Below are 26,096 nucleotides of genomic sequence, written 5' to 3' on the forward strand. Positions count from 1 at the left end.
GATAAAATATGTTAAAATGTTTTAAAAAATAAATTCTATAAGCTTTTAGTATTAAAAATAAAACAAAAATTATACGTAAAAATGTAAACACAAAAAGCTTCAACTATTTGATACTTTTATCAATTTCTATTTCATAATATTATGATATATATAACCTAAAGAAATATTTTAATCTAAAAATGAGTATGTAGGCGATAAAAAAAATGTTATTTATAAAGTATAAGTAATAAAATTCATGCATTTTGCATTTTATATAAAACTTTTCATTTATAAACTTTATAAATGTTTCAAAAATTACTCATGTTTCCAAAATTCAAATGAATTTTTTAGCATATTTAACAAATGTGTCGCATGAGAGAATAAATGCTGGCTGTTTGCAATTAATTTATTTTTTATTGTTTATACATATATACATAGTGTCGTACATATTATATTACAATATTGCATTAGCGAATACGATGAAATATTTACGAAGTTCATTGAACTGATTGATATTAATTGCTACATTATATGTCAAAGAGTACCTGTGGTTTGAGAACACCGGCCAAAATCCCAACATCAATGGGAAACTCGGCTAGCTTTTATTTTATGCAGAAAGCCGTTTTAATTATTTTGAAAACATATTTTTCAAATATAATAGATTATATATTTTTTTGTAAGTTTTATTATTTTTATTTTTAATAAATTTTGTTGTACATAGAATAAGAAAGAAGAAATTTTATATAATATTTGGATTTCAATATTGATTGCATTTACACTTGAAATATATGTTATAAATTCATTTGAATTTTTTTTATTACCATTATCTTTACCTACTAAAATAAGTGCATATTTCACTATTAATTAAAAAGAAATTTTAACAGATATAAACTAAAGGATTTTATAGACATTATTTATAAGAATAAGTAATATTAAATTTTTGCTTACCTTTTCACCACTCGAATAGAAAAAGTACAAAAGTTTTACAATATTACAATGTTCCAATTTACGCATTATTTGCAATTCACGATTCTATAAAATGAAGCAAAATTAAATTATTAATAATAGATTTGAAATAACAAAACAAAAATATTAATATTTACCTTAAATCGTCTGTCTTGTAAAACTTTTTTAATCGCTACCAGCTCCCCTGTGTCGCATAGTTTAGCTTGAAAGACTACACCGAAACTTCCATTGCCAATCACCTTTGTATCTGTGTAGGAAACTTCTTGTACACGGTCGGTACCTTGGCCGGGTGTTGCAACCACTGTAGTAACCTTGGAACCATCTCTGCCTAAAATTTCAAGAAAACAAAACCACAAAGTTGTTTATCAAAATTTAAAAAAATTCTTATAAATAATCGAATATAATATCATAATAAACGAAGTAAGGTACAAGAAAATTATATAGAAACTTATATAAATCACAAAGTTCTATAATCAACTATCATATAGCACATATATATATAATTATATATTTTATTTAAAAGCTTAAACCAATAATCATTAAAAGTTTACTGAGAATAAAATTAAGTTGAATGATATAGTGATAATATATACATATATATAGATAAAAATGTATTTTACCGAGCTATAATTTTTATTCCATATTATGCTAAAATAGAACTAATTTTATATCTCATTATCAATAATCATGCGGTCACTAGAGACATGATTATGTTGTGGTTTTTGTAGGCATTATATTTTTTTGGAACAAGTCGTAAAGGGATGGATCTTAATCATAAAATATTTACCAACAACAAACCAATTGGCAAGTGGTTCTACTATTATTTTGGGATGCGGTCACTAGAGACATAATTATGTTGTGGTTTATATAAGCATTATATTTTTTTGGAACAAGTCGTAAAGGGATGGATCTTAATCATAAAATATTTACCAACAACAAACCAATTGGCAAGTGGTTCTACTATTGCTTTGGGATTGATGATTATAGAGGTCAAGTTTCTTCAATTGTGTAATGTTTTTATCGGTTGTAGGGGTTGTAGCAAAATAATATCGAGATATTGATGATTTCTCGACCATTTGCTACCGCTAGTGAACTCATTCAATCTATAGTTATATACAAATCAGTTGACAGGGGATACTAATTTCTCTGTATGTAAAAGTACATATAGATATTAAAAGTACTTAAACAAACGCGGATATCTTCAGTTACAAATTTTCAGTGCTTTCCTGCCAGAATGTACATTTTTAATCAATATGAAGATATTGTCTGTCTTGTCTGGTAAATAGCCTAAATAATTTTTGAGCTAATCGAGTTCAGACTTATTAGATTCATAAACCCCAGCAGATTAGGTCCTGAAAAATAACTGCCGAAAATAAGTTTCATTCAAGAAGAAAAATTTTGAATTACTAATAATTAGTTTCTAGAACCCGTATCTAATTTTTACATGCATTTTTAAGTCGTAATTTAAAACAATCTCTAAATTTACTTTGATTAAATAGGTATGTGAAATAAAGCTTTTATTACGTAAGAAATATTATTTAGAAATAAACGATCTATTCCGGGAAAAAAATCAGATATCAGCTTAACTGATAAGACAGTGTACACAGTGAAGTAACATTGAGCAGTAGAGGATACAATCTATAATATGAGCAGTAGAGCCATATTATATGTGTAAAGGAAGAAAACTTTCCATTCACTTTTTGAGTATTTATCTGACAATATACATTCAAGTGTCTTCACAGTGGCATATCTATAGAAAGAAAAAAAAATTTATTTTTTAAAATAGTTTTTCAAAGAAGTGATAATTAAAAACATTGCTAACAATCGTTGCAACATTTGAACATAAGAACATTTTATATTCTTAAATTTTTTAATGGGAGCTAAATTCACAATTTATTTAAGAAGAAACCTGGATGTGAACAAATACGATAATAGTATACAATTATATTGTTAAAGTAAAAAAAGAATTAAATATAGGAAGAGAAGAGATTTTAAACATACCAACAGTTTCTAACTTTCCCAGGCTGTGTATTACTGCACCTTCCATTTGGCGGTGCTGAGGATCTTTGGTTGATGTTATAAGAGACGTTATAAATATTGCAATTTAACTAAATATTTTAGTAAATTGATTGCTGCTCTATTTTGATTTCACATAAAATTATTTCGCTTACATTATATTTTTATATAAATTTTATAATCAATTTTTTCCATTTTGACAATTCGAATAGAAAAACAAAAAGTCAACTTTGAAGTTTTATTTTTAATTATTTTAAAAATTAATAAAATGTATTGTACACTTTAGTACTTTAACTAAAAAAATTTATTTAAAATTTTTGTATTACTTGGAAAAGAAGTAATAAACAAGTTAGTTCTTTAACTTTAAGCCTATCATCAGATCAATAAATTTGATTAATAAATTATACCATATTAGAAGAAAAAATATCTATCTTTGAAAATCTAAACGTAAGCATTGGTTCCAAGAACAGACCGATCCACGAACCGAGTCCGACGACAAAGTACCATTCGCCACAACAAAAAGGAAATACACAAGCAGATCCCTACTGATAACAACAACAATAACAGTTTAACAACATTTCTGAAGAGAAATAAATTAAATCATACAATAAAAAAAAAAATTATAAAGAAAAAATACTGTTTGAGAACTCAAAGCAATAATATCCAAAATAGTTCACCTCAGGACGCACAGAAAGATATGCTGATCTACGGTCCGTCATCAGTTAAAAGATAAATAAATTATAATAATTCTACTATAGTTAAAGCTTAGTGTGGGGCAGCGATAAGCCCCCCAAACCATAAAAGAGTAAATACCGCAATAGCACTAACTCAAAGCAGAACAACAACAACAACAACAACAAAATAGTCCTCGTAAGAATGTACGAGTAAAAATGTAAGAATATCAAAGGCACTCAGTCAAACCAAGACATTAACATGCCAATAAAGTAGAAAAAGGATATTATCTAAAACAATAATCTAATCTGTGTAGATTTATCTAGAGAACAAGCTAATAAAATAACAACAACAAAATATTTCTCGTAAGAATGTATGAGTAAAAATGTAACAATATCAAAGGTCACTCAGTCAAACCAAGACATCAACATGCTAATAAAGTTGATGTCTTGGTTATAATCTAAGACATTATAATATTCTAATCTAAGATGAGTAGATTTACCTAGAGAAGAAGCTAATAAACTCATAAAATTTTTTGTTCTATAGGAACTGCAAATTTTTTGTTCTATCTTCTTCGAAGGAACTGCAGAATAGCGATTTATGATTAATAAATTAACTAATAAATATTAATAGATATTAACTAGTTGAACATTTCTTAACAGGCGATCAGTAGCATTAGCAGCACGTTCTTTACGAATATATCTTGAGGAAATATTGATATCGGTCCTCACAAAGCATATTGCATATTTTTCTCGTCCACACAATGAGCAAACACTGGGTGGGTTTACATATAAACGTTTACAAACACAGGAATCAATTGGTCTTGTGAAATTGATCAAGAATGTTTATATTTTATAGAGAAGTGGAAAAAAGGTTTCGCATTCATCACATTACACACACTATCTTATTACATATTATATTTAAAATAATATATGAATATATAATTATTATAATTGATGATGTGATGAATAAAATGATGATTAAATTTAATTTTAGTTTTACCTTCTGTTTCCCAACAACCTTCTAATTTCTCTTTACTTTCATCAATTTGTTTTGGAATGGAAAGTGCAACACTGTGTTCAGGCCATAAATCATTTAATTTTCCAATAAGCTGTTTCATGCCTAATATAATATTTTAATTTATTGCTTTATTTGTGCATTATTTGTGTTTAAATGACACAGACCAGACCACATTTTTATATAGATAAAAACAAATGTTATGAGAGTACAGGTGGTTGCCACTTTTTAATTATAAAAAAAAAACAAAAAAAAAAATAGCTTGCTTTCGTCTAATATAATAACGAAATTAATGGGTGTGATGAATATATTTGTTTTTTTTTTTTAATAATATATATTTTGTTGTCAAGCAATTAAAAGAATTATCTTATTAACAAATAAAAAGATTTATGTAAAAATAAAATATAAATGTTTTGTTTTTCATTTTCATTTTTAAATTTTCAAGGCATAAAAACAAGCGCAGCAATAAAATATCAACATTTTAAAAACATTATTATTTTATTAATATTTGTTTTAATTTTCATTTTGCGCCATGAAAAGGCAAAAGGCAGTTACTTTACTCAACAAATAAATGATTAAATTATTTTAAGGCCTAAGAAGATTAAATGCTAGTAACGTTGAACGTTGAAGAACATTAATAAATTATAAAGATAAGAGTTTTTTATTTTAACGTGAAATTATTTTTTTAAAAAAAATAATAATTAAAAATAGCATTCAGTCTTAATTAAGGGAAATCAAAGGGAAAGGGAGTGATTTTAAATTTAAAAATTATTACTATAAAATTGTCTTATATTTTGTTACTTAAATTAAATATAAGCCAAAACTTAATAATAATTCCTTGCCGATTAATTTTTCATCTTTTTTTTTTGGGTTTTTATTGGTATATTCCTAATGTTAGTGACATCTGCTTCATTGTCAGCAGCAATTGACAAGGTGCCTGGCAGGCGATTGCTCTATCAGACAAAAGTTCTAGTTTTGTCTTTCTTCGTATTACCCTCAGCTTTGACATTCAAACTATTCAAGACATTCAAATATATAATGAAATAGTATTTTTCTATTATTTATATTTAATTTCACATTACTTTGCTAATTATTTTTTATAATTGTTGTTGGCATTAAACAATATTTTTTTGGGTATATATATTTAATTGAAGTAGTTATCTATAATTTGATTTTTAATTAAAGAAGACACTTTTTTAATTTGATTAATACAGGGTGCTTTAATTATATATAATATATACATATATACATTTATTATCATTATATTATATATAATTTGATTTATGTATTATAATTATATTATATATAATTTTATGTATATATGTAATTATATATATATATGTAATTACTTTGGTATATCTACAATGACATTAAAAGAACAACAAGCAATTGGTTACGGAAGAGGCAATAAAATTCTATAAAGTAGGTTCTATACTACAACGCAACAGGGCGTTGTAGAGATTTACTCCAAATTCAGAAGGGGGCGTAATAGACCCGACGGTCCCAGTTCCACATCTCATAGTAATAATAATAATAAACTATCTTTATCTGAACTGTGCTTCTGTGCAATTTTTTTAACCTTTATCTTGGTTAGCATTCTTTTTTTTATCAATTATTTGGCTCTTTTTTAGTGAAATTGTGGCCTTTTTAACTTGCTCTCATTTCTTTGATTTTGTTATGCGATTTCATTTGCAATTATATATAAACAATTATAAATACTGTGGTATTTATTAATAAATAATAGATTATTTAAACTATGGTAGATATTTGTACAGCCCAATATTATATTGAAATATTAACTCTTATAAATTAATTATGAAAAATAATTCTTCTTCTTGAAAAAGAACATGGGCATCATTAAAAGTATGAAATGGTTATTCTTCGAAATTTAGGAGGATCGTTATAACATAATCTATGATAATTTACAAAATAAAATTGTAATTTAGGAAGTTACCTAAGTGTATTTATTACATATAATGCATTTATAGACATTATTTTTAAAAACATTAAAAAATGTATTCAATTTTATTTAACTGACTCTAATGATAAAAGTTTTGAGCATAGGTGGACTTATGTCACAGTTGCAGTATACAAAATGAGATAAAATTTTGACATATATCACATTAATGCATTTATTAAAAGTTTTTATATATATTATCTAGGTAAAATTTTAGAGGCTTCAGGGTTTTATAGCTTGTATTGTAAATATCCACTAGAAAGCAATACGCACAATACCCGTCGTATTATCAAAACCAAATAGGTTTTCATAGAAACTAAGAAAAAAACTTTGGTTCCAATAAAATAACATGGTTAAACATAATTTAATATAAATTTTAAAGATCGATCATATCTAATAATGAAAATGTAAAACTAGGCTTATTTTAACCTAATAAGATAGAGGGTAATTGATAACAGAATAGTGGATTTTGTATAATTATATAAAATAAATAAATAAATAAATAAATAAAATTTATTTAATTGTCTTTCAGGCCTACACTCTGCGATTAAGACAAAAAGTTAAAGAACAGAGCATGAATCTTTATCCTTATTTAATGTGTAGTTACAAAGAAAATCACTTGATAGTACACTTAAAGAGGGTTCTTAAAATAAAATGTGGTTGGTGTAAGTACAGATTTACAAAAGTCGTCAGCTTTACAAAAGTTGTAGATATACAATTTTAACTATAAAGTAGTTTATATATATTATTGTATTTTTTTAGTTAAAAATTGATTGAAATAATTTTTAACTTTTAAACTATTGCTTAGTATTTTCTTTATTTTTTTTAGAAAGGGTTGTGTTTTTGTTACAATAATGGATTTAAATTATATATCATACATGTCAAAGAGGTTGGGGGATGTATTTTATAACCACACTATTAAATGGATTGCGATTTTTATAAAAGTAGCGTGCGTTTACCACTTTATTTTTACTTTAGATTAAAATGGGAAGGATGGAATAATTTCCGTTACGTCAAATAAAATCTAATATTATAATAAATTTTTCGTTTTAATAATTTGTGTAGTTGATTATTATTTCTGTGAAAATTAAATTTATTAAAGGCGAAATTTAAAATTCCGATAACAATCGACAAATTGTCGTCAATTGATTTATTTGCGTCAAAAATTGTCAACAACATAAAAGGCATGTGTCACTTCCAAAGTCAAAAAGGTTATAAGTGATTGATTATTGTATGTACAGCAATTAAGTTATATGGTAAGTGTATAAATATATAGACTAAATGTCGCCGAAGAAGTTAAACACATTAAACTAATAAATTATCATAAATTAAAAAGTAGAAAAATAATAATTATATTTAGTATTTATTTAGTTGAGAATTAAAACTATTTTTGGTTATTGAAAGGGGAGTGGTTGGTATGCTTTATAATGAAGTCATTTGTTTTTTTTTTTTTATGTTCCTAATACATTTATTGGTAAATTATTCTATTTTATATTTTTTATAAATCTCATAACATTTGTTTTTTTTTTTTTATATTATTTTTATTGCATAAATGCTATGCAAATATATATATATATATATATTATACTTGGATCTGCATATCGTTTTGAGTTGGTACGCGTGACAGGTTTAGATAATTTGTTGCCATTTAATTTTGACTTTGTTGTAGTTCGTGATGAAGGTTTTGTACTAGAAGTAGTTGCGGTTGTCGCTGACGTGTCCGATGTATCGCTTTCAGACGTTGTTGACGTTACTCCTGTATCAGTCGATTTAGAACTTTTGGAATTAGAATTATTTGTACTGAAACTATTACTTTTATTTACTACTTTTGATTTTAATGGTAACTTAGAATTTTGTGTTTTAATACTGTTATCATTATTATTTGTGCTTATATTATTATCTTCATTGGCATCGTCAAATGAACGTTGTATGGAGGCATTTGAATTTTTACGTTCTGAGCCCGTATCCGTTTCACTGCCACCAACGCCATTGGCTTTCTTTTTTTTGCGTACAATTTTTATAATTTTACGCGGACGTACCCCCGTTTTAATCACTTTGACGGTTTTTTTTTGCAGTAACTTAACAAAAAGATATATATCTATATATACTTGTATATAAGTATATATAATGATTATATAGAAAATTTAATAGTTTGAAGGCTATTAAATGCGCACTACCACCATAGCATAAAATACGCTTTTGTGTTTTTAATGGGTTTTTTTTTTCAAATAACTATTAAATTTTTTTTCACTTTTTATATAAAATATTGTATTTTTTATTATATTTTAGTTTTATTGAAATTTGTGTTTTTTTCTTTTTTTATTAATTATTTAGAGGCGCCACATTAATTTTTGACTTTAATAAAAATTCTTTTCAAAGCGTAAAGTTAATTACACCGACAGAGATAAACTGAAACTAGTCCAAATTACATTGTACAAATGCATAAGACCCTCAATAAAATTACCTTTCTAGCAATTATTTTATATAGTCTCGTATATATATTTTTTTATTTTAATGAGAATTTGTTAAAAAAATGAAGAAGAAATAATGCCACACGTTTGCGCATTTTTTTTTTAAATAGTAAAATGCAATTTTATTTGCCAAAACATTTCAGCGAATTTCTAGTCTTTCTACTCTTTTCTCCTTGGTCGAAGCATAAACGTTTAAAAAATTGTAGTGCTTTTAGAATAATATTTTCAAATCCGGCAAATTAAATAAAAAAAATAATATATATACACGAAAATATTGTTATTTACGTATAAATTTTATAACAATTTTAAAAGAATTAATTGCTCTAAAATTATTAAATTTATCAAAAGAGCACACACAAATTTTTAATATTTAAACAAATTTATTTAAAATAAAAATTTTGAAAAATGTATGATATGTGCATACTTTAGAGGTACTAAAGTATATATTATATATAGAACTTTTATGGAGCATGCGATTTAACAGTTGTTCCAATTCCTAATAATATTTCACATGTGCAATTTATAGTTGTACTTGTTTTTTATAATATTTTAAAGAATATAAAAATAGTTTTTTTATAATTCAAAAATTATAAAAAACCACCTATAGTACATAGGTATATATAAACAATTGAATTCGATACCAATATTTATAAAAATACTGTAATATCTTTTAATAAGCAGATGAAAAGTCATTTGTAACTATTATAAGATAAGAGTTTGATTGAAAAACGTAATACCAATTTTTATTATTTTATATTTCAAGTAGTTTAGGTTATGCTGCGAGACCCTATAAACCACTTAGGAGTGTAGGACAGCAGTATGTAAGTAAGGTTATGCTGAGGATCCTAAGACCTAATCTCTGTAAGAACTATCTAAAGTTTAAAAGCTACTTGAAGCTCTGGCAAAGCTTAAAATGCTCTTTAGAAGGAGGTCCTAGAGCTGGTCAAGATCCTTAAAAAAGGAAGTTCCAAGTACAGTCTATCGATGCTGCGCATGTGGTGGGCAATAACAAGGAATATATAAGGTACTTTTATCGTCCTTCACACAACTGCGATAGGAACGTTTAAACGGGAGATTAAATATTATAGCATGGTTTCCTAAACGGCTATAACCTATCATAAGACTGATATCTTTATGAAAATTCGCTATGAAATTGCTGGATTTTATCTCAGTTTTAGATAGTTACTAGTGGATTTTCACTATGCGACAATTTTATGCTGTGACCAAAACTAAATCTCTGAATTAGATGTAGAAAGTAGTATAAAAACATAATCCGTTTTATAGCAAATTTTTACAATTTTAATAGTGACATATATCACTATGAACTTTTTGGGGGAAAAAAAATAAAATAATTAACTCTATATTAGTATATTACTAATACTTTTTTAAAAGTTACTTAGTCAGTTTGGTTTTTAGAGCAAACAGTACTGATGATAAATAATTATTTCATAGATTTTGTGAAGAACAATTTTATTGGTAACTATCTAGATAATAAATGGTTCTAGAAGCTTCCGTAAAGAAGTGTCACTAACAACACTTGCAAACAATCAAGTTGTAAAATAATTAATTACAAATAAATTATAAAATTAATTTATTAATACAATAACAAAAGGTTAATATCCTTTTTGTTATTCAAATGAATATCGCATGCATTATATTAGAAATTACATGCAATTTTTATTGAATGAGGTTTGGTTGGATTATAATTATATAGCTTTAACAAATTATTCTAGCATGCTATATATTTGCATATGTTGGTCGTGAGTTTATTATATTTGACATCAACTTGTATTGTAGGTGCAGTCAACCGTTTTTATGAATTTATAAAAATGCAATCATTTGCTTAAAATTCAATTAAATTTATATGCTCAAATTAAAATATTGTTGGCAGAAATTATGAGAAAATTTATTTAAAAGCAATTAAAATGCAATATAAAATTCATAAATTTTAGTTTTAAGTATAAGAACAGCAGCAGGTAAAAGCGCACAATAATTAATGAAAGGAAATGGATAGAAAAAAATCTCATTCTTAGAAAAGTAAAACTATTAAAACTTATAATTTGTTTACATTAATAATAATTGTTGTGGGAAGAAGATAAATTATCAAATTAATATAAAATTATTATATATATAGTTGACAACAAAAAAATATTTTTAAGCTTTTGGTTGTGGCAACAAAATATTTATAATATATTTTATTTACAAAAAAGATAATATTCTAAGAATAGTAAAATATAAACGTAATTAAAATTTGTTTATTATATTGCCTAATAATTGTTAATAATAACACAATAATTTGTGTTTGCATAATTTTATAAGTTTATCGCACTTAATTTAATAACAAATACAGTTGGCACGTGCGCTTCTAGAATAATAAATATATATACGAGTATATAATCAAACTAAACAAAAATATAATTTATTATAGTGCGGTAACTATTTTTATGTATGACAATATAAATCGTAGACTTATATCATTCATGCAGTATAAGTTGTAGATTTATACTATTCATTCAGTATATATACAGTCTGAATCGTAGATTTTTACTATCCATTCAGTATGAGTCGTAGATTATATACAGCATGAGTTGTAGATTTTTACTATTTATTCTGTATCAATCGTAGATTTATACTATATATACATACTGTAGAATCTTAAATTTTTATTAAAATAATAATTTATAATATATATTAAAAATTAAATAGTAAATAAATAAAAAAAAAATACTGTACTATTCATTCAATATGAATCGTAGATTTATACTATATATACATACTGTAGAACCTTAAATTTTTATTAAAATAATAATTTATAATATATATTAAAAATTAAATAGTAAATAAATAAAAAAAAATACTGTACTATTCATTCAATATGAATCGTAGATTTATACTATATATACATACTGTAGAACCTTAAATTTTTATTAAAATAATAATTTATAATATATATTAAAAATTAAATAGTAAATAAATAAAAAAAAAATACTGTACTATTCATTCAATATGAATCGTAGATTTATACTATTCATTCAGTATGAATCGTAGATCTATACCATAAATACAGTATAAATCGTAGATTTTTACTATTCATTCAGTAAGAATCATAAATTTATACTATTCATAATGTCAGAACGCCAAATCTAGCACCGATAAAATTCAAATTTAAATGGAACTTAGTTAAAATTCCATAGTATATTAAAAATAAAGATACTCATAGAGGGGCATAAATTGATATGATTAAAAAATACATGAAAAATAAAGTAGAACTGTTTTATCAAAAACAGATTAGGAGATATATGTTTAAGGTATTAACAGATTAGATAAAGTTGTCTTCCAACTTGTAAAAGTAAAATTTTATTTTATTTCTACATATTTTTTTATTTTTTTCTGGGACAAAAACCAAGCCAGTCTTTATAATAATATGTGGATACATATTAATAGTTCAATTATGCTATACTTATATTATACAATTAACATATTATTTAAATAAATAATAAAAAAAATTTATATCGAGTTTCGTTTTTTGAATAATGATTGATAAATTATATTTAATTAAACTGTTGAAATTGTTCTATACAATATTTATCCTATAAAAGCAAATATTGCTTTTAATGGGAATCGGAACGATCCCAAAATAATAAATATGTCAACCATGTTTTCTTCATAACTTCTCCTTTCTTATTTAAAAATATCTAACATATGCGTATTTATGTTATAGATAATGGTCATATTTTTTGGATGTGTATATAATCTCTTAAGTAAATATGTTATCCAGCTGTGTAGGATGCTATTCGTAACAATACTATTATAGCTAACTGACTACTGTATAGTCAAATTTTTAATAAGAAAAAAATATAAGTAAAAAAAATATATTTAACATTTTTTAAGAATTTAAAATATTATACTAAATATACTAATATTATATTACATTCAACTTAATCTTATGACCCTAAACAGTGAGTTTTAATTATTTACGTCCTCATGGACGTATTTATGGCAGGTATGCCATCATTGATTTATTTATGATTTTTACTGTAATTAATTAGTTCCTAATATCAATGTTGTCTGGGCATTGTTAAAAGCAATGTACTGACGGCATGGACTTATAACCACCAAGCTGGTTATGGGTTCATGTGGGTGACAGCACTCTAATTGGAGATTTGGACGCCATACAAATGAAACAATAATTGTTTAAATAATTTTGTTAGATATTATGATGTATTATTAATCAGTTAAGGAATTTGCATTGCGGCTAGGAGCTTCATAAATTGCAGTATTAAACCTACAGACTTTTATTTCTACATCCTATGTTATGTGAGATCTCACATATCTCCTTATTTATTATCTGTTATGTGACAAACTTTCAGTATTTCTTTCAATGATTCTAATGTATGTATGTTCTGATGAATATTTTTTAATAACTTGATTTAAATTTAAGGGTTTTATGAAGAGGTTTTTTCGAACAGTAGTGAACTACAACAACAAAAATTTTATTTTTTTTATTATTTTAAATAATTGAATTTTTGGCTGACCATACAGCTGTTTCGTTTTATTTAATTCTAATTTATTTAAGTTTTATTTAATTCCTTAACTAATATCTAATAAATTTATCACCAAAAATATTGAAATATGTATGATAAATCATAATTAAATTATAAAATTCTTAAAATATATTATAAGTCATTGTAGTTAAAGTTACTTTCAAATGTTTTTTACTTTAATAGAAAGACGTTAAAGTAAACTTTAAACCAAAAATAATTGTATGTTAAATTTTTAAACAAAAAAGGTATTTTTTACTATTCTCTATGAAGGTGTAAATTTACAATAACAAAATATTGGGATGTGTTTTTATGAGTAATCACTTAAACTCCGGCCTCACGACAAGACAAGGGAATTGATTCTTCAAAGCAATATTTTAACAATGAAATAAAAAATGAGCGACTTGTCAATAATGTACCCGTGTAATTTAATTTGCGTATAAATGAAAATTAAATTAACATAAAAATCATAATTATAATATTATCACATGAAATTAAGAATGAAATTTTTAATTACTTTCAATTAAAAAACAACAAAAGAATGATAATAATATAATAAAAATTATATTATGTATATGGTTAAATAGTAATTTAAATTAGTTCTAAGCAAAAAATTTATGAAAAGTATATCAAACGCAATGAAAGCAAATAATTAATTTTTTGCAATCTAAGTAATTTACTTAAATGACATAGATTAATCCATCAATGAATTTGGTTTGGTTTGGATTGGTTTGTTTCCATTGATTGATTGATTGATGGATTGTTTACTATCACAGTCTATCCATTGAAAAAATCTGTCCACATTGATAAAATATAATTTGTCATCATTTAAAAAACAAAGAATAATAAAAATATTAATAAAATATGCGGTAATAAAAAACAAAAATTATAATTGAAAGATCACATGTTTTTCTAATTAAGTGATTAAGATGATAAGAATGAGCTGCGGTTAAGAACGTCGTCTGCCGGTTTGTTAGCATTTATTTATTGGTAATGGTGCTTAAGGTAATTGTTGTACTATCAGAAAAACAACAACAACACACATAAATAAGCATATATAAATAAATATATTCTTAATAAAGTGAAATTAACATTTTTATATGCCAAAATTTTTTCCACTTCATTTAATATGAAAGTAAATAACTTTATTTGGTTGTGCATTTAGAAGTTCTTTAAAAGATTGTTTTAAGATTTTAATTATTTATTTCATATTTTGTTATTTGACGGTTCGAAGCAATGCTAATTGCAATAAAGATTAGAATTAAGTTCTTTGTATTAGTAAAAAAAATATTTCAGACTTAGCACTTGTTGACATTTATAAACATTATCAATACAATTTAACAATTAAAAGCTTAAACAGAAAGTAATTACAGATTAACTTATTTGCAAATCATTTGAGGCGTGTGAGTAAATATGTCAACTCATTTATACGACAAAGCAACACTTAGTAACAAAAAAATAAATAAATACTGTAGATACAAAAAAAAGAGCTTTAAAGTGACTTAATTAATTTAATTAAAAATCGATTAGAAAGAATATGTGGGTTTTTGGCTTTAATTCTGCATTTTTAATAGATAAAAAGAACATTCTTAAAACGATTTCACAATATTATATTATAACTACGTAAATATTAAATTACTAAAATATAGAGTAATATTCTTATAAAAAAATGATTAAAAAATAATCACGATTATCGAAAACAGCAGATAATGATAAATTATTGAAAAAAACAGCATATCTGTGATTTGTACACAGAACTAATAATATTTCATAATTAATATTCTCTTATTAATTTTACTACTAATTGTAAAATGAAATCAAATTTGATTTAATAAAATATTTTTTATTTTAAACTATCATTATTTTTAAAACTATGGTTAAAAAGTGATTTTTTCTATTTTAAATTTTGCCTGTACCACATATTTGAGATTATATATGTGTAATATAAACATGTATTGTTTATTTATAGGCTTTCAACAGTCACTTTAAATTATTGACCGTTTTAAAATTGAATCAACCCTTTTAAAAATGGAATACTGAAGAAAAATGTTGATCAACATAGTTGGAATAACGCTAATCAATACAATTAGCAAGGTATATGTTATGTACAAAGAGAGTAAAATCAATTATAAAAACATAACATCGGAAACTTTACAATAGAAAAACTTTGCTTAGATATAAGAATTTTCAGTAGTGATATGCAGACAGCAGACATTATCTTTATAACGAAAAACACTAGGACAGTAAAATGAACTGTTTTGGAACTCGAAAACTTCACTGTTGAAGTGGAATTAAAAACAAATTTCTCTAGATAAATTCTATGATAAGCAGTTTAAATATAGTAAGATCGATAGCAAATATAGTAAGATCGATCATTTCAAAATATACTAGAATTTAAATACTTTATACAGCGTTAATAAAGTTCAACCTGTGAACGGAACCTTTTTGAAGAAGTCGGAAAATTTTTATATACCAAATACAAAACTTAGCTTCACTCAGTTCTTACAGAAATCGACTATACAATTATATGATATAAACAAGTTTTTGGCGTATGAGGGAATACTAATTTGAAGAGCATTTAGTCAATGTGCTTCAGAACGAAGAATTTTATCGAATTCGTTACTTTAGATCGTATGCACCAATGATTTTCTTGATAATTCTGAACTAAACTACTACAGGATTGGTTTTTTTGAATTAAAAATTCAATTTAATAGAGAATTTTAGTTTTCAATCTCCATGTTTCTTGAACTGATATTTATTTTATAGATCCTTTGTTATGGCTTTGAACTTTTGGAGAAAAATCCAAAAAAAACATTTACATGCTAATATATAATATTGATTTTATTTATAAATTTAATTTATTTAAACAAAGAATTAACATATGAAAACAATATATTGCTAAGGGTTTAAATATAGACAGAAAAATATCAAGTGATGGCTTTATCATTGTCACGAGATTCGCAACAAAAGACACATAGAAAATATATTTAAAAAAATAAATTAAATAAATAAATAAATAAAAAAAACCAACGATACAAAAACTGTCAAAGGGGTAAAATTTAATTGTACAAAAAATTAAAAATAGAACTGAAACGTTTATTAAGTATTCACTAAAGAAAAGTTAAAGAAAACAATAGCCAACTTTTTTCTTTACATTTTACTTTGAAATTGAATTGTATAGTTGAAAAGTACACAACACAAAATTGACGTCAAACTCAACTAGAAAGAAACTTTTTCATGAAAATTAAATTACACTTTCATTTACGGGTACGAAAGAAAATTTTATGGATTGATCAAATAAATAATGACGATTGTACGTACATATATAAAAGTATTAAAAAGCCACGCGAGTTAAAATTAAACAATATTATTGACAGTTAATAAAATAATATATTTGATGTGATATAGTAATTTGCAAAATTTTCGAAACGGATGTTTATATTAAATGAATCAAAATAAAAAAAAAAGATATAAATAAAATAAAAAAAAATAAAAAAAAAATTTGTAGAATTCAACACAAATTAACTACATGCGTCACATAATTAGAATTTGATTGAAGCTTCAAATATGTGAAGATCTAATTTTTTAACAAATAATTTTTAAAATAGTAACAAAAAAATTATTTTCGCTCAAGAAAACAAAAATATATATCAGAAAAATCAAGAAAGATTTTTTAAATTTAAATGGATATATTTAAAATGCGTAGGTGTTTTTTTAATACCAACAAAAATTTTTTGTAAAAAATTTTGCATTACTAAAAAAACACATAAATTCAACGTATTTACATATATATGTATATATAAATATGTATATATATATTAAAAAATCTATATATTATAAACAATGTCAAGTTTATTAATGAATAAATATAATTGTAAGAAAGTAGGATACATTATTAATGCTAATTTCATTGCATATTTTTAGGATAAAATTGCAGTAGAAAACTTCTCGAGAGCAACAAAATTTTTAAAGGCGTATGCGCATGCAGTTTTTTATAATAAATATAAACATTCAATATATGTTAAAAATGTAATAAAAAATAATAAACAAATATAAAAATTAATAAATAAATATAAAAATTAATAAATAAATATAAAAAATAATAAATAAATATAAAAAATAATAAATAAATATGAAATAACAATAACTAAATATGAATAACAATAACTAAATATGAAATAAAAATAACTAAATATAAAATAATAATAAATAAATATAAGACAATAATAGATAAGTACAAGATAATAGATAATAAAGAAATAATAATAAATAAATATAAAATAATAATCAATAAATGCAATATAATAAATAAATATAAAATAATAATATTAAATGTAAAATAACAATAAATAGATAATGATAAATATAAAATAATAATACATAAACACAAAAAAAGCAGTAATAAATAAATAAATAATAAGTTAAACAAAAATTCTTCAGTTGAATTATATTTAACTATGTGTAAAATAATTAATATATGATTCATTTAAATTTAATTATATACTTTTTTAATTTTGACAATACTAAAAACAAAATTTAAAAATATTTCAATTTAAAGACATATTTTGTTCTATTGGGAAAATTTTATTATCATTTTCACTTTCAATAAAATTGAAGATATTGAAAAGATGCCAAAAAGCATTCAAAAACAACAAATTTAAATCAGATGATAAGAAAAACAAAAAAAAAAAAACATCTACTAAATATTCTTTCTTTATAGCGCCAAGCGCCAAAACAGAAGAAGAAATTTATACGCGTGGTTAAAAATTGTTAGACAAATTATATTTGTAGAGGTGTGTCTTCTCTATGTGTGCACTCGTAAATTTAGACAATTTGTTTAGGACGACACACCCATCTTTGAACAAAAATTATAACGCAACAGTAATACGCAAAAAAACAAATTAATATTTGTCGCATGATATTAAACAAACAATTGTGAAGGGAAAAACTGAAACAAAAACAAAAACAACAACGTTCCAAAAAAAAAAACCAAATCATAAAATATAGATGAAAAATAAAAATTGCAAATAGTACTATACTACGACAACTGATTATGCAAATCCCATTTAAATAACAATTTAATATAATAATATTATATATAATACTGTGTGCAATGAACAAATAAATATTTATAATAATAAGCTCAACCACAACTGCGACGCGTCGTCAACTTTTCAGTGAAACATGATAACCTCGGTTTAAAAAATAATAATAATAAAAAAAAAAAATTTAATTCAATTATATAAAATTTCACATATTAATTTTAATATATTATGAGGCACAAATCTACACATGCATGTATGGTATACTCGTCGTCGACGTACATACAGAATCTTATCAAAATTTTTCATTTAATGACAGTCACCAACAATGCGATTGTTTAGCAACAGAGCAGTGTGAAATTCTTCTGAAGCTTAAGCTTCTTATCACCACCAAAAAAACAACACGAAAGTCATTCCTAAAGTCATTTACACTCTTAATTTAAATACTTAAATACGTACGTGTACATGAATATATTTTATTCATTAAAAAATATATAATTTCTGCACCTTATATTTATTGAATATATTAGCACAGCTCCTTATTCGCGTTAAAAATCAATTTATATATTTTGATTTCAGTGGAAAAATCTTTTTGCGTTTATGCAAATGTATCTCACATTTTCACATTTTCAGTTAAAAAAATAAATTTTCCACAACATTGGGAAAATATGTTATCATTGACATAATCCATTCCAATTTTATTTCATTAGAATTTGGGAAAAACAATGAGTATGGCAACAGGAAAAGGTGTTTTATCCAAGAATATAACAAGTGTGCTGAAGAGTTCATGGGAAACTTTCTGTTTATTTACATAAAAAAATCTTAGAATTAAATTCTTATTTTTTGCGGAATTAATTGAATATAATTTTTCAATTAAATATGCAACAAACTAAGTCTATGAAATGTAAACAATTTCTTTCGGCCATTTTGCAAACAATTTATTGACAAGTTATGTGTACTATTAAAATGAATTTATATTATTTTTTTTATAATTTTTATTTCCAACTAAATGATTTCTTTTGTACATAAAATTTTTTTGGTCAAATTATAAAAAATTCTTTTAGATACATCTGAAGATGTTAGAAAAAAAACCAATGAAACGGGTGAAAAAATGAATTAAATTAAAATTTATTTGTCTCCCAATCATAAGACCAGAGTAGCCTAAACAAAAATTATATTTTAAAAATTTGTTTTTTTGAAAACAAGTGTTTCCTATTTATAATTTTATTAAATGTTAAAACTAATAATATGTCAGAAAATGAAGAAAAATTTGTAGACCATAGGCTTAATTGTGTGGGTCAAAGACAAACAAATCAATTTCTCATCCTAGCAGAGGTAATATCAAATTATACATTTCACTAAGCAGATTCGACTTAAACAATTTTATTAGTGACTTTATAGGTCACTGCAAGCTGCTAATAAGTTGGGTTTTTCCGACACTACTGACTTCCGTTACTGTTAAATGCACATAACCAACTTTATAAAAGATACTAAGCTATATGAGCAATTTTTTATTTGAGAGCTGGACTATAATGCCTTTATGTTACTACATGCAATTTTTTAACATAGATCGTATTCTTAATAGTTTGTTTTAGTGTAGATATTACCCTTATATCTTATATCCCTAACAAAAATAAGTGTTTTAATCTTTCCTACACTTTGCATCATGGCTTAAAAGTTAGTATAGTTAAGCAAAAACAAAATATTAGATTACAACAAATACAAAAATGTTGTAGATACATTTATTAAAGTTGTGACATATTGCACTAGTAAAAGGAAAATAAATCAATAATCTCTAGTGGCATTCAGTAATATGTTAGATATTTGAAATTTAGCGTATAACGCTTTGATTTTATTTACAATTGTTGATAAAATAAATGGAACAAAATCTACTTTCCTAAATGGCAACACATGTTGAAATGTCAGCAGAGTTATTAAACAAGGGATTTAAAGCACTAGATTATCGAGAAGTTGGACAAATAGTTGGTAACATATTATATATTGTACAATTTTATCTTAAAATTATTATTCATTATATTATGTGTATTACATCTCATATGTTTTACAATTTTATACTCTAAAAAAGAAATGAATGAAATATTTTAGTATATTTTGGAAAATTTTCTTCTAAGCACATTGAAGAAATTGTGCGATGATAAAAGCTTGATAAGGTAATGAAACTAAGATATCCCTGGTCAATTAGTTTACAAAACGGATATACATACAGCTTTCTCTATAAGACTGCAACGGTATCTGTTTTTCTAATTGGTATAGTTAAGGACTTGAATGTCTAGGTGTGACATCTTAATCTCAACCTGTTCAACTCTACCTTATTAATATAAATAATAACATTAATTGCTAATTAAATAACATTACTAAGAACAGAGTATTAATATTTTTATTTTATAATTGCTAAAGATCTCTACTGTTAAATTTTTTTATTATAAGTTTAGATAATTTTTTTATTATTTTTATATATATAAAAGGTTCCTCATTGTTAACACACTTAACTATTCGAAAAAGATTTTTTGTTATAGAAGATAAAGTTAGTAACATTTTTTTTTGTTGAAGAATACTAAAGATTTGTGTAGAAGACACGTATAGAGTATTGGCAGTTTAGCCGAAATCATACAATAGGTTATTAACGCCTCATAAGTGAGTAAGTATATAAGGAATATTAATGAAAATGCTAATAGCATAAAAGTACTCGTATTTAAATAATGGAGATTTAAAGTAAAGTAATATAATAAAAATCTAAAGATTCTGAAAGTAGGTAGTGTACTTATTTGTAGAAGTTAAGATAATAATTAATGGTAATATATTTTGTATTGTTCATATTTAAAAACAAACATTATATATTAAAAGATTTCTTGTACCTTACCTTAAGTTGATTAAAATATTATAATTGCCCAATAAAATAAAAACGACTTACCTAGAAGAAAAAGAGAATGATAAAAAAAAATTAATTAATTTGTTTAAAATTTAAAATATGTACATTTGTTAATAATAATTATTTTCATATAAAATATTTAAATTCCAAACATTAATATTCATATATAAAAATGCATACTTTTACCATAAATTCAATACGAGTCATTTTTTTTTTAAAGTATATAAGAATATTAAAATATAGAATATATTACCTATAATATTTCTAAATTTCTGCATAACTTTATTCCAGCTTACACAAGATGGCGTTGTTGATTTAACAGTTGAATTTGTTGAATTTTGTGTCTGTAAGGTTCCCTCTACTTCTAATTCATCATTTAAGTCATTGGTTTTTTGCTTACAACTATTTTTATTAACATGATCAACACTTATAATTCTATTATCACAGTCAGTTTCTTTTAAGGTTTTGGATTGTTTGGTGGTGCTTACAATGGCGTCATTATTCGCCTGCGAAAGATTCATATCATCTGTATCGGCCATTGTGGTGCGCTTCTTGCGCTCCTGCCCTTCACGTTCTTTCTTCTTCAATTTGGCCTTTTCATTTTTTATTTCTTTTTGCTTCTGTTTACGTGCATATTTTTCACGTAATTTTGGACTACCGAATTCATCAAGGTAGTACATGGTATCTTGCAATCCATCTTTCTTATTGATTAATTTTGAGTCAATAAATGGATCTTCAGATATTTTTAATAATGGAAAATAATAATTGCCATCTGTGGCCAATACTTGATTTTCATTCTTTTTGGTTTGATTTGATGATTTATGAGTAGTTTCGATGGATACACTTGACGTCGGCTTTGTTTCATTGGCATTTGTATTTGCAGTTTCTTTTGGTACTAGTGTTTGTTTTAAAGTCTTATTGTTATCGCTTTCTATAGTAGTAGTAATTTGTTTGTTATCAGTCGAATTAATGTTGTCAACATTAACAACTAACTCTTTCTCTTCTTTTTGCGTACTCGCCACTTTGATTTCTTTATCATTAAACTCTTCATCTTCATCATCATCATCATCATCTTCATCATCATCATCAGGTATGTCAACTTCATCGATACGATCTTCCAATGCAGCTTGTGTACCGGTACTATTTGAATTTCTGTATCTATGTCGCCGCATTGGCACTGAACCAATTGTGAAGCCATTATCGACATATTCAATAGTATATGATATACCTGAAGAGTTTCCACTTAATGACTCACTGCTTGAACTTGAACATTGTGTAGATTTAAGTTGTTGCTGTGAACTTGCTGTAGAATCACTTTCACCATCGCGTGCTAAAGCATTACCAGCGCCAACACTATCAATGCCACTATCCTGTGAGAGTAGTTGATTATAGGCGGGCTGTTTTAATTTTTGTAATTGGCTTTTTGCATTAGGACCGTGTATGCTTAATGAGCCCGAGCTACTGCGTATGTTTAATGACTGTGATGACGGCTTCTGGGAGATACCCGATGAAGATGATGTCACAATGCAACCACTGTCAGCAGAACCAGTCGATAGCTGCGTAGAAAAGCGCTCACCTAAGGGTATCTTTATGGGCTCGCTAATGACGGCGATAGTACTTGTGGGTGCTGTTGTTGCCATCAGTGGTTGTGTGGTTTGTTCTTTGTTTTGTTCGCTTCTTGCGTAAGTTAAAATTTACGTATAATGTATTTATTGTTGTAAATTTGTTTTAATTGGCTTAGCTGCTATTTGCTTTTCTTTTTGTTTTTGTTTTTGTTTTTGAGTATTTATATTTAAATTGTCTTAAAAACAGTTGACAGTTGCTTAGTTTCAATGCACAAATGTCAGTTATTAAACACAATTAATTTTGTTTATACAAAATATTTGTGTCGATTTCAAAATTTATAAACACTTTATATTTTATATTGTATATATATAACTTTGTTTAGCTTTGTAAGTCACATTGCACAATTTAAAATTTTTAAAAAACTATAAAATGTGTAATAAGCATAAAAAATTAGTTAAGTGGTTTATTAGAAATTTTCATTTAAATGCTTTTTTTTGTTATTATATTTAATTATTTGTTGAAACCTTTTAATATGTAATGTATGTATGTAAAAAAAATTTTTATAATTTAAATAAATATTTTGTTTTTCAAATTTTCTTTTAAACTTTAATTATCATTACTTTACTTTTTATATATTTTTTAAATAAATTTTCCATGCACTACAACAACATGTTGCCGCTCATAAGGTTACAATTGTACTAAAATAAAACTTGTGAAAAATGCGTTGCAAATGTATTTTTCAGCACATCAGAAACACACACACACACACATACAAAACAGAATCAACACTTCACACAGTCAGTCAAATACTTCAATAAGTGTTGGCATATCAGCAGCAACAACACATACGGTAGGTAGGTAGGTAGGTTTTCCTTAACATTTTCCAATCAAGCAAACAATGCGAATGCAAAGAAAAGCGAAAGTTTAGCTGTGTTGTTATTGTGTGGTTGTCACTGTCTTATTTAAGTCACAATTTTCCACACTGACACTGACACACACACGCATACTCACACACATTCACACATTCGCACACTTATCAACTTACACATTTTACTAACCGTATGGTGAGAAATGTTAGTACAAGTGTACGCATAAATGTATTTTAGCAATAAAATGTGTGGAATCAGTTGCGAAAGCGAGCTGAAGAGGGCTAAGAAGACGTCTGCGTAAGTGGGTCTGCAAACACAAAAAATTTGTTTATTCTCTAAAATGCTTCTACACACAACAGCGATAAGATTAGAAAATTTAGTCAAAAATTTAGTGCTTTCAAAAAAATGAAAGAAGGTGCTATAGATATAATTACTTATAGACGTAGTTTAGAATGATAATACTGGGTGGTGTGTTGTTGTGGGTATTAATGTTGTGCGCCATTGTTTATCAAAACTTTATTTTTTAATAAACTGCAATTTTTTCTTTTTTGAAACAAGATTTGTATGATTTGTTTAAAAATAAGATTTTTATAAATTGAATAATTAATTATGTTATATAGACCATGTTATATAGACAATCATATGCTAAATAGCAATACAAACAGTCATAACATAATTTCCTATCTTAACTACCATTTTGGTACGTTTTTTTTTTTGTACCAGAATTTAAAAGGTAACTAGTTTTCTATGATGTGATCATGGCTCTCTGTATAAGATGGCTGTCAAGAATATTTAATACCATAGATTTGGCTGAAATCTACACTATATTCACTTTTAAAATATAGAACTATAATCAAGTTTGAAGGATAATAATTTATTCACGATCAGTGACTTAAATAAAGGAGGAGGTTTTGGCTTTTACTTTTCTTAAAATATTTTAGATCATTTTGCATTAATCGTAATTCGATGTAATAATTATGATAAGAGAATTATTTAAAGCACGTGTAATAGACTTATGTTTGATAAAAAAAAATTAAGAATAACTAAAAATAGTTATGTATATATAGAAAAAAACTACTAATAGACTTATATTTGATAAAAAAAAAATTAAGAATAACTAAAAATAGTTATGTATATACAGAAACTACAGGTGTTATTGCAGTTTGTAAAAAGTTATATACAACAAACTTATTTATAGAAAAAAAGTAAAAAAAAGGACATAAGGGTTTCTTTATAGACTATATATGTCTATAAATATTTTTATGTAGATCTTTATTAATATAGATTTAGTCCACATAATTTATCAATAATATTGGGGTTATCAAAAATTTTAAAATCATGTTTACTATACTTATAAACAATTCAAAAAAAAAAAAAAGATTTTTTTATAGATTTTATAATGAAAGTATTATTTATAACAATAGACTTATCAATAACAATAATCTAGTCTCGATAACAGAGTTATTTATGATACGAGTGATAAGCAACAATAGATTTCAATATATATACAAATTATAGGTTTATCTATGATAACAGAATTAGTAATAGTATAGATTTATATATATACAATAGAAACAGGTTCTAAATAGAAGCTTTTATAAGTATATATACAAGAGAAACAAGTTACATATATTATTATATATTGCGAAATGTTATGTACAGCATTATCATTTCAAGAAATACAAATTTGATGATATATAAAATATTTTCTACCATTTATGGATGCAATTCACAGATTGAAACAAAAAGTGATTGCTTTTGAGAGATATATCAAGCGAATATTTTTTTGAATATGTCAAAGAAATCGATTCAACATTCAGTTATTAAAGACAGAATACAACCAAGATCGATCACGAACTGTCATATCGAAGAAGAGATATGTTCTATGCATATTAATTTATATGTCTACTGATGATTTAATGTCTAATGGATATTGCAATTCGTGAATCTTTAATTAGATTTATGATCTGTTCTAAACTTGAAGGAAGATTTATATAACATAATATACGTATGTATCTATGATAGATTTCTATGTCTTATTATAAATTGAAGTACAAACAATTTTTGTCGAAATTTTATACTCTACTGGGTGCTGACCCTTGTATCTATC

The 26,096-nt window shown here is 24.8% G+C and overlaps 1 protein-coding gene across 1 annotated transcript; it reads right to left on the reverse strand.

Moving 5' to 3' along the window:
- Positions 1–843: 843 nt before the first annotated feature.
- Positions 844–23,445, reverse strand: LOC119666562 (MATH and LRR domain-containing protein PFE0570w-like). Its single transcript, XM_038075844.1, has 7 exons — positions 21,805–23,445; positions 21,538–21,542; positions 8,196–8,718; positions 4,636–4,755; positions 1,083–1,273; positions 928–1,011; positions 844–870 (listed from the first exon to the last, which is right to left on the reverse strand). Exons 1-7 carry the CDS (start codon positions 23,189–23,191, stop codon positions 844–846), a joined length of 2,337 nt encoding a protein of 778 aa, XP_037931772.1. The 5' UTR covers positions 23,192–23,445.
- Positions 23,446–26,096: the final 2,651 nt, after the last annotated feature.

The sequence above is a fragment of the Teleopsis dalmanni genome, chromosome 1 (genome assembly GCF_002237135.1).
Source record: "Teleopsis dalmanni isolate 2A chromosome 1, ASM223713v2, whole genome shotgun sequence".
NCBI lineage: Eukaryota > Metazoa > Arthropoda > Insecta > Diptera > Diopsidae > Teleopsis > Teleopsis dalmanni.

Excerpts from the sequence above, each read along its gene's own strand:
- LOC119666562 (XM_038075844.1), bottom strand. The coding sequence starts at position 23,191 with ATGGCAACAACAGCACCCACAAGTACTATCGCCGTCATTAGCGAGCCC. Across the intron at positions 4,756-8,195 it reads AAAACGATATGCAGATCCAA|GCATGAAACAGCTTATTGGA; the intron begins GTATAATATATA and ends ATATTATATTAG. Across the intron at positions 1,012-1,082 it reads TACAAGACAGACGATTTAAG|AATCGTGAATTGCAAATAAT; the intron begins GTAAATATTAAT and ends TTCATTTTATAG.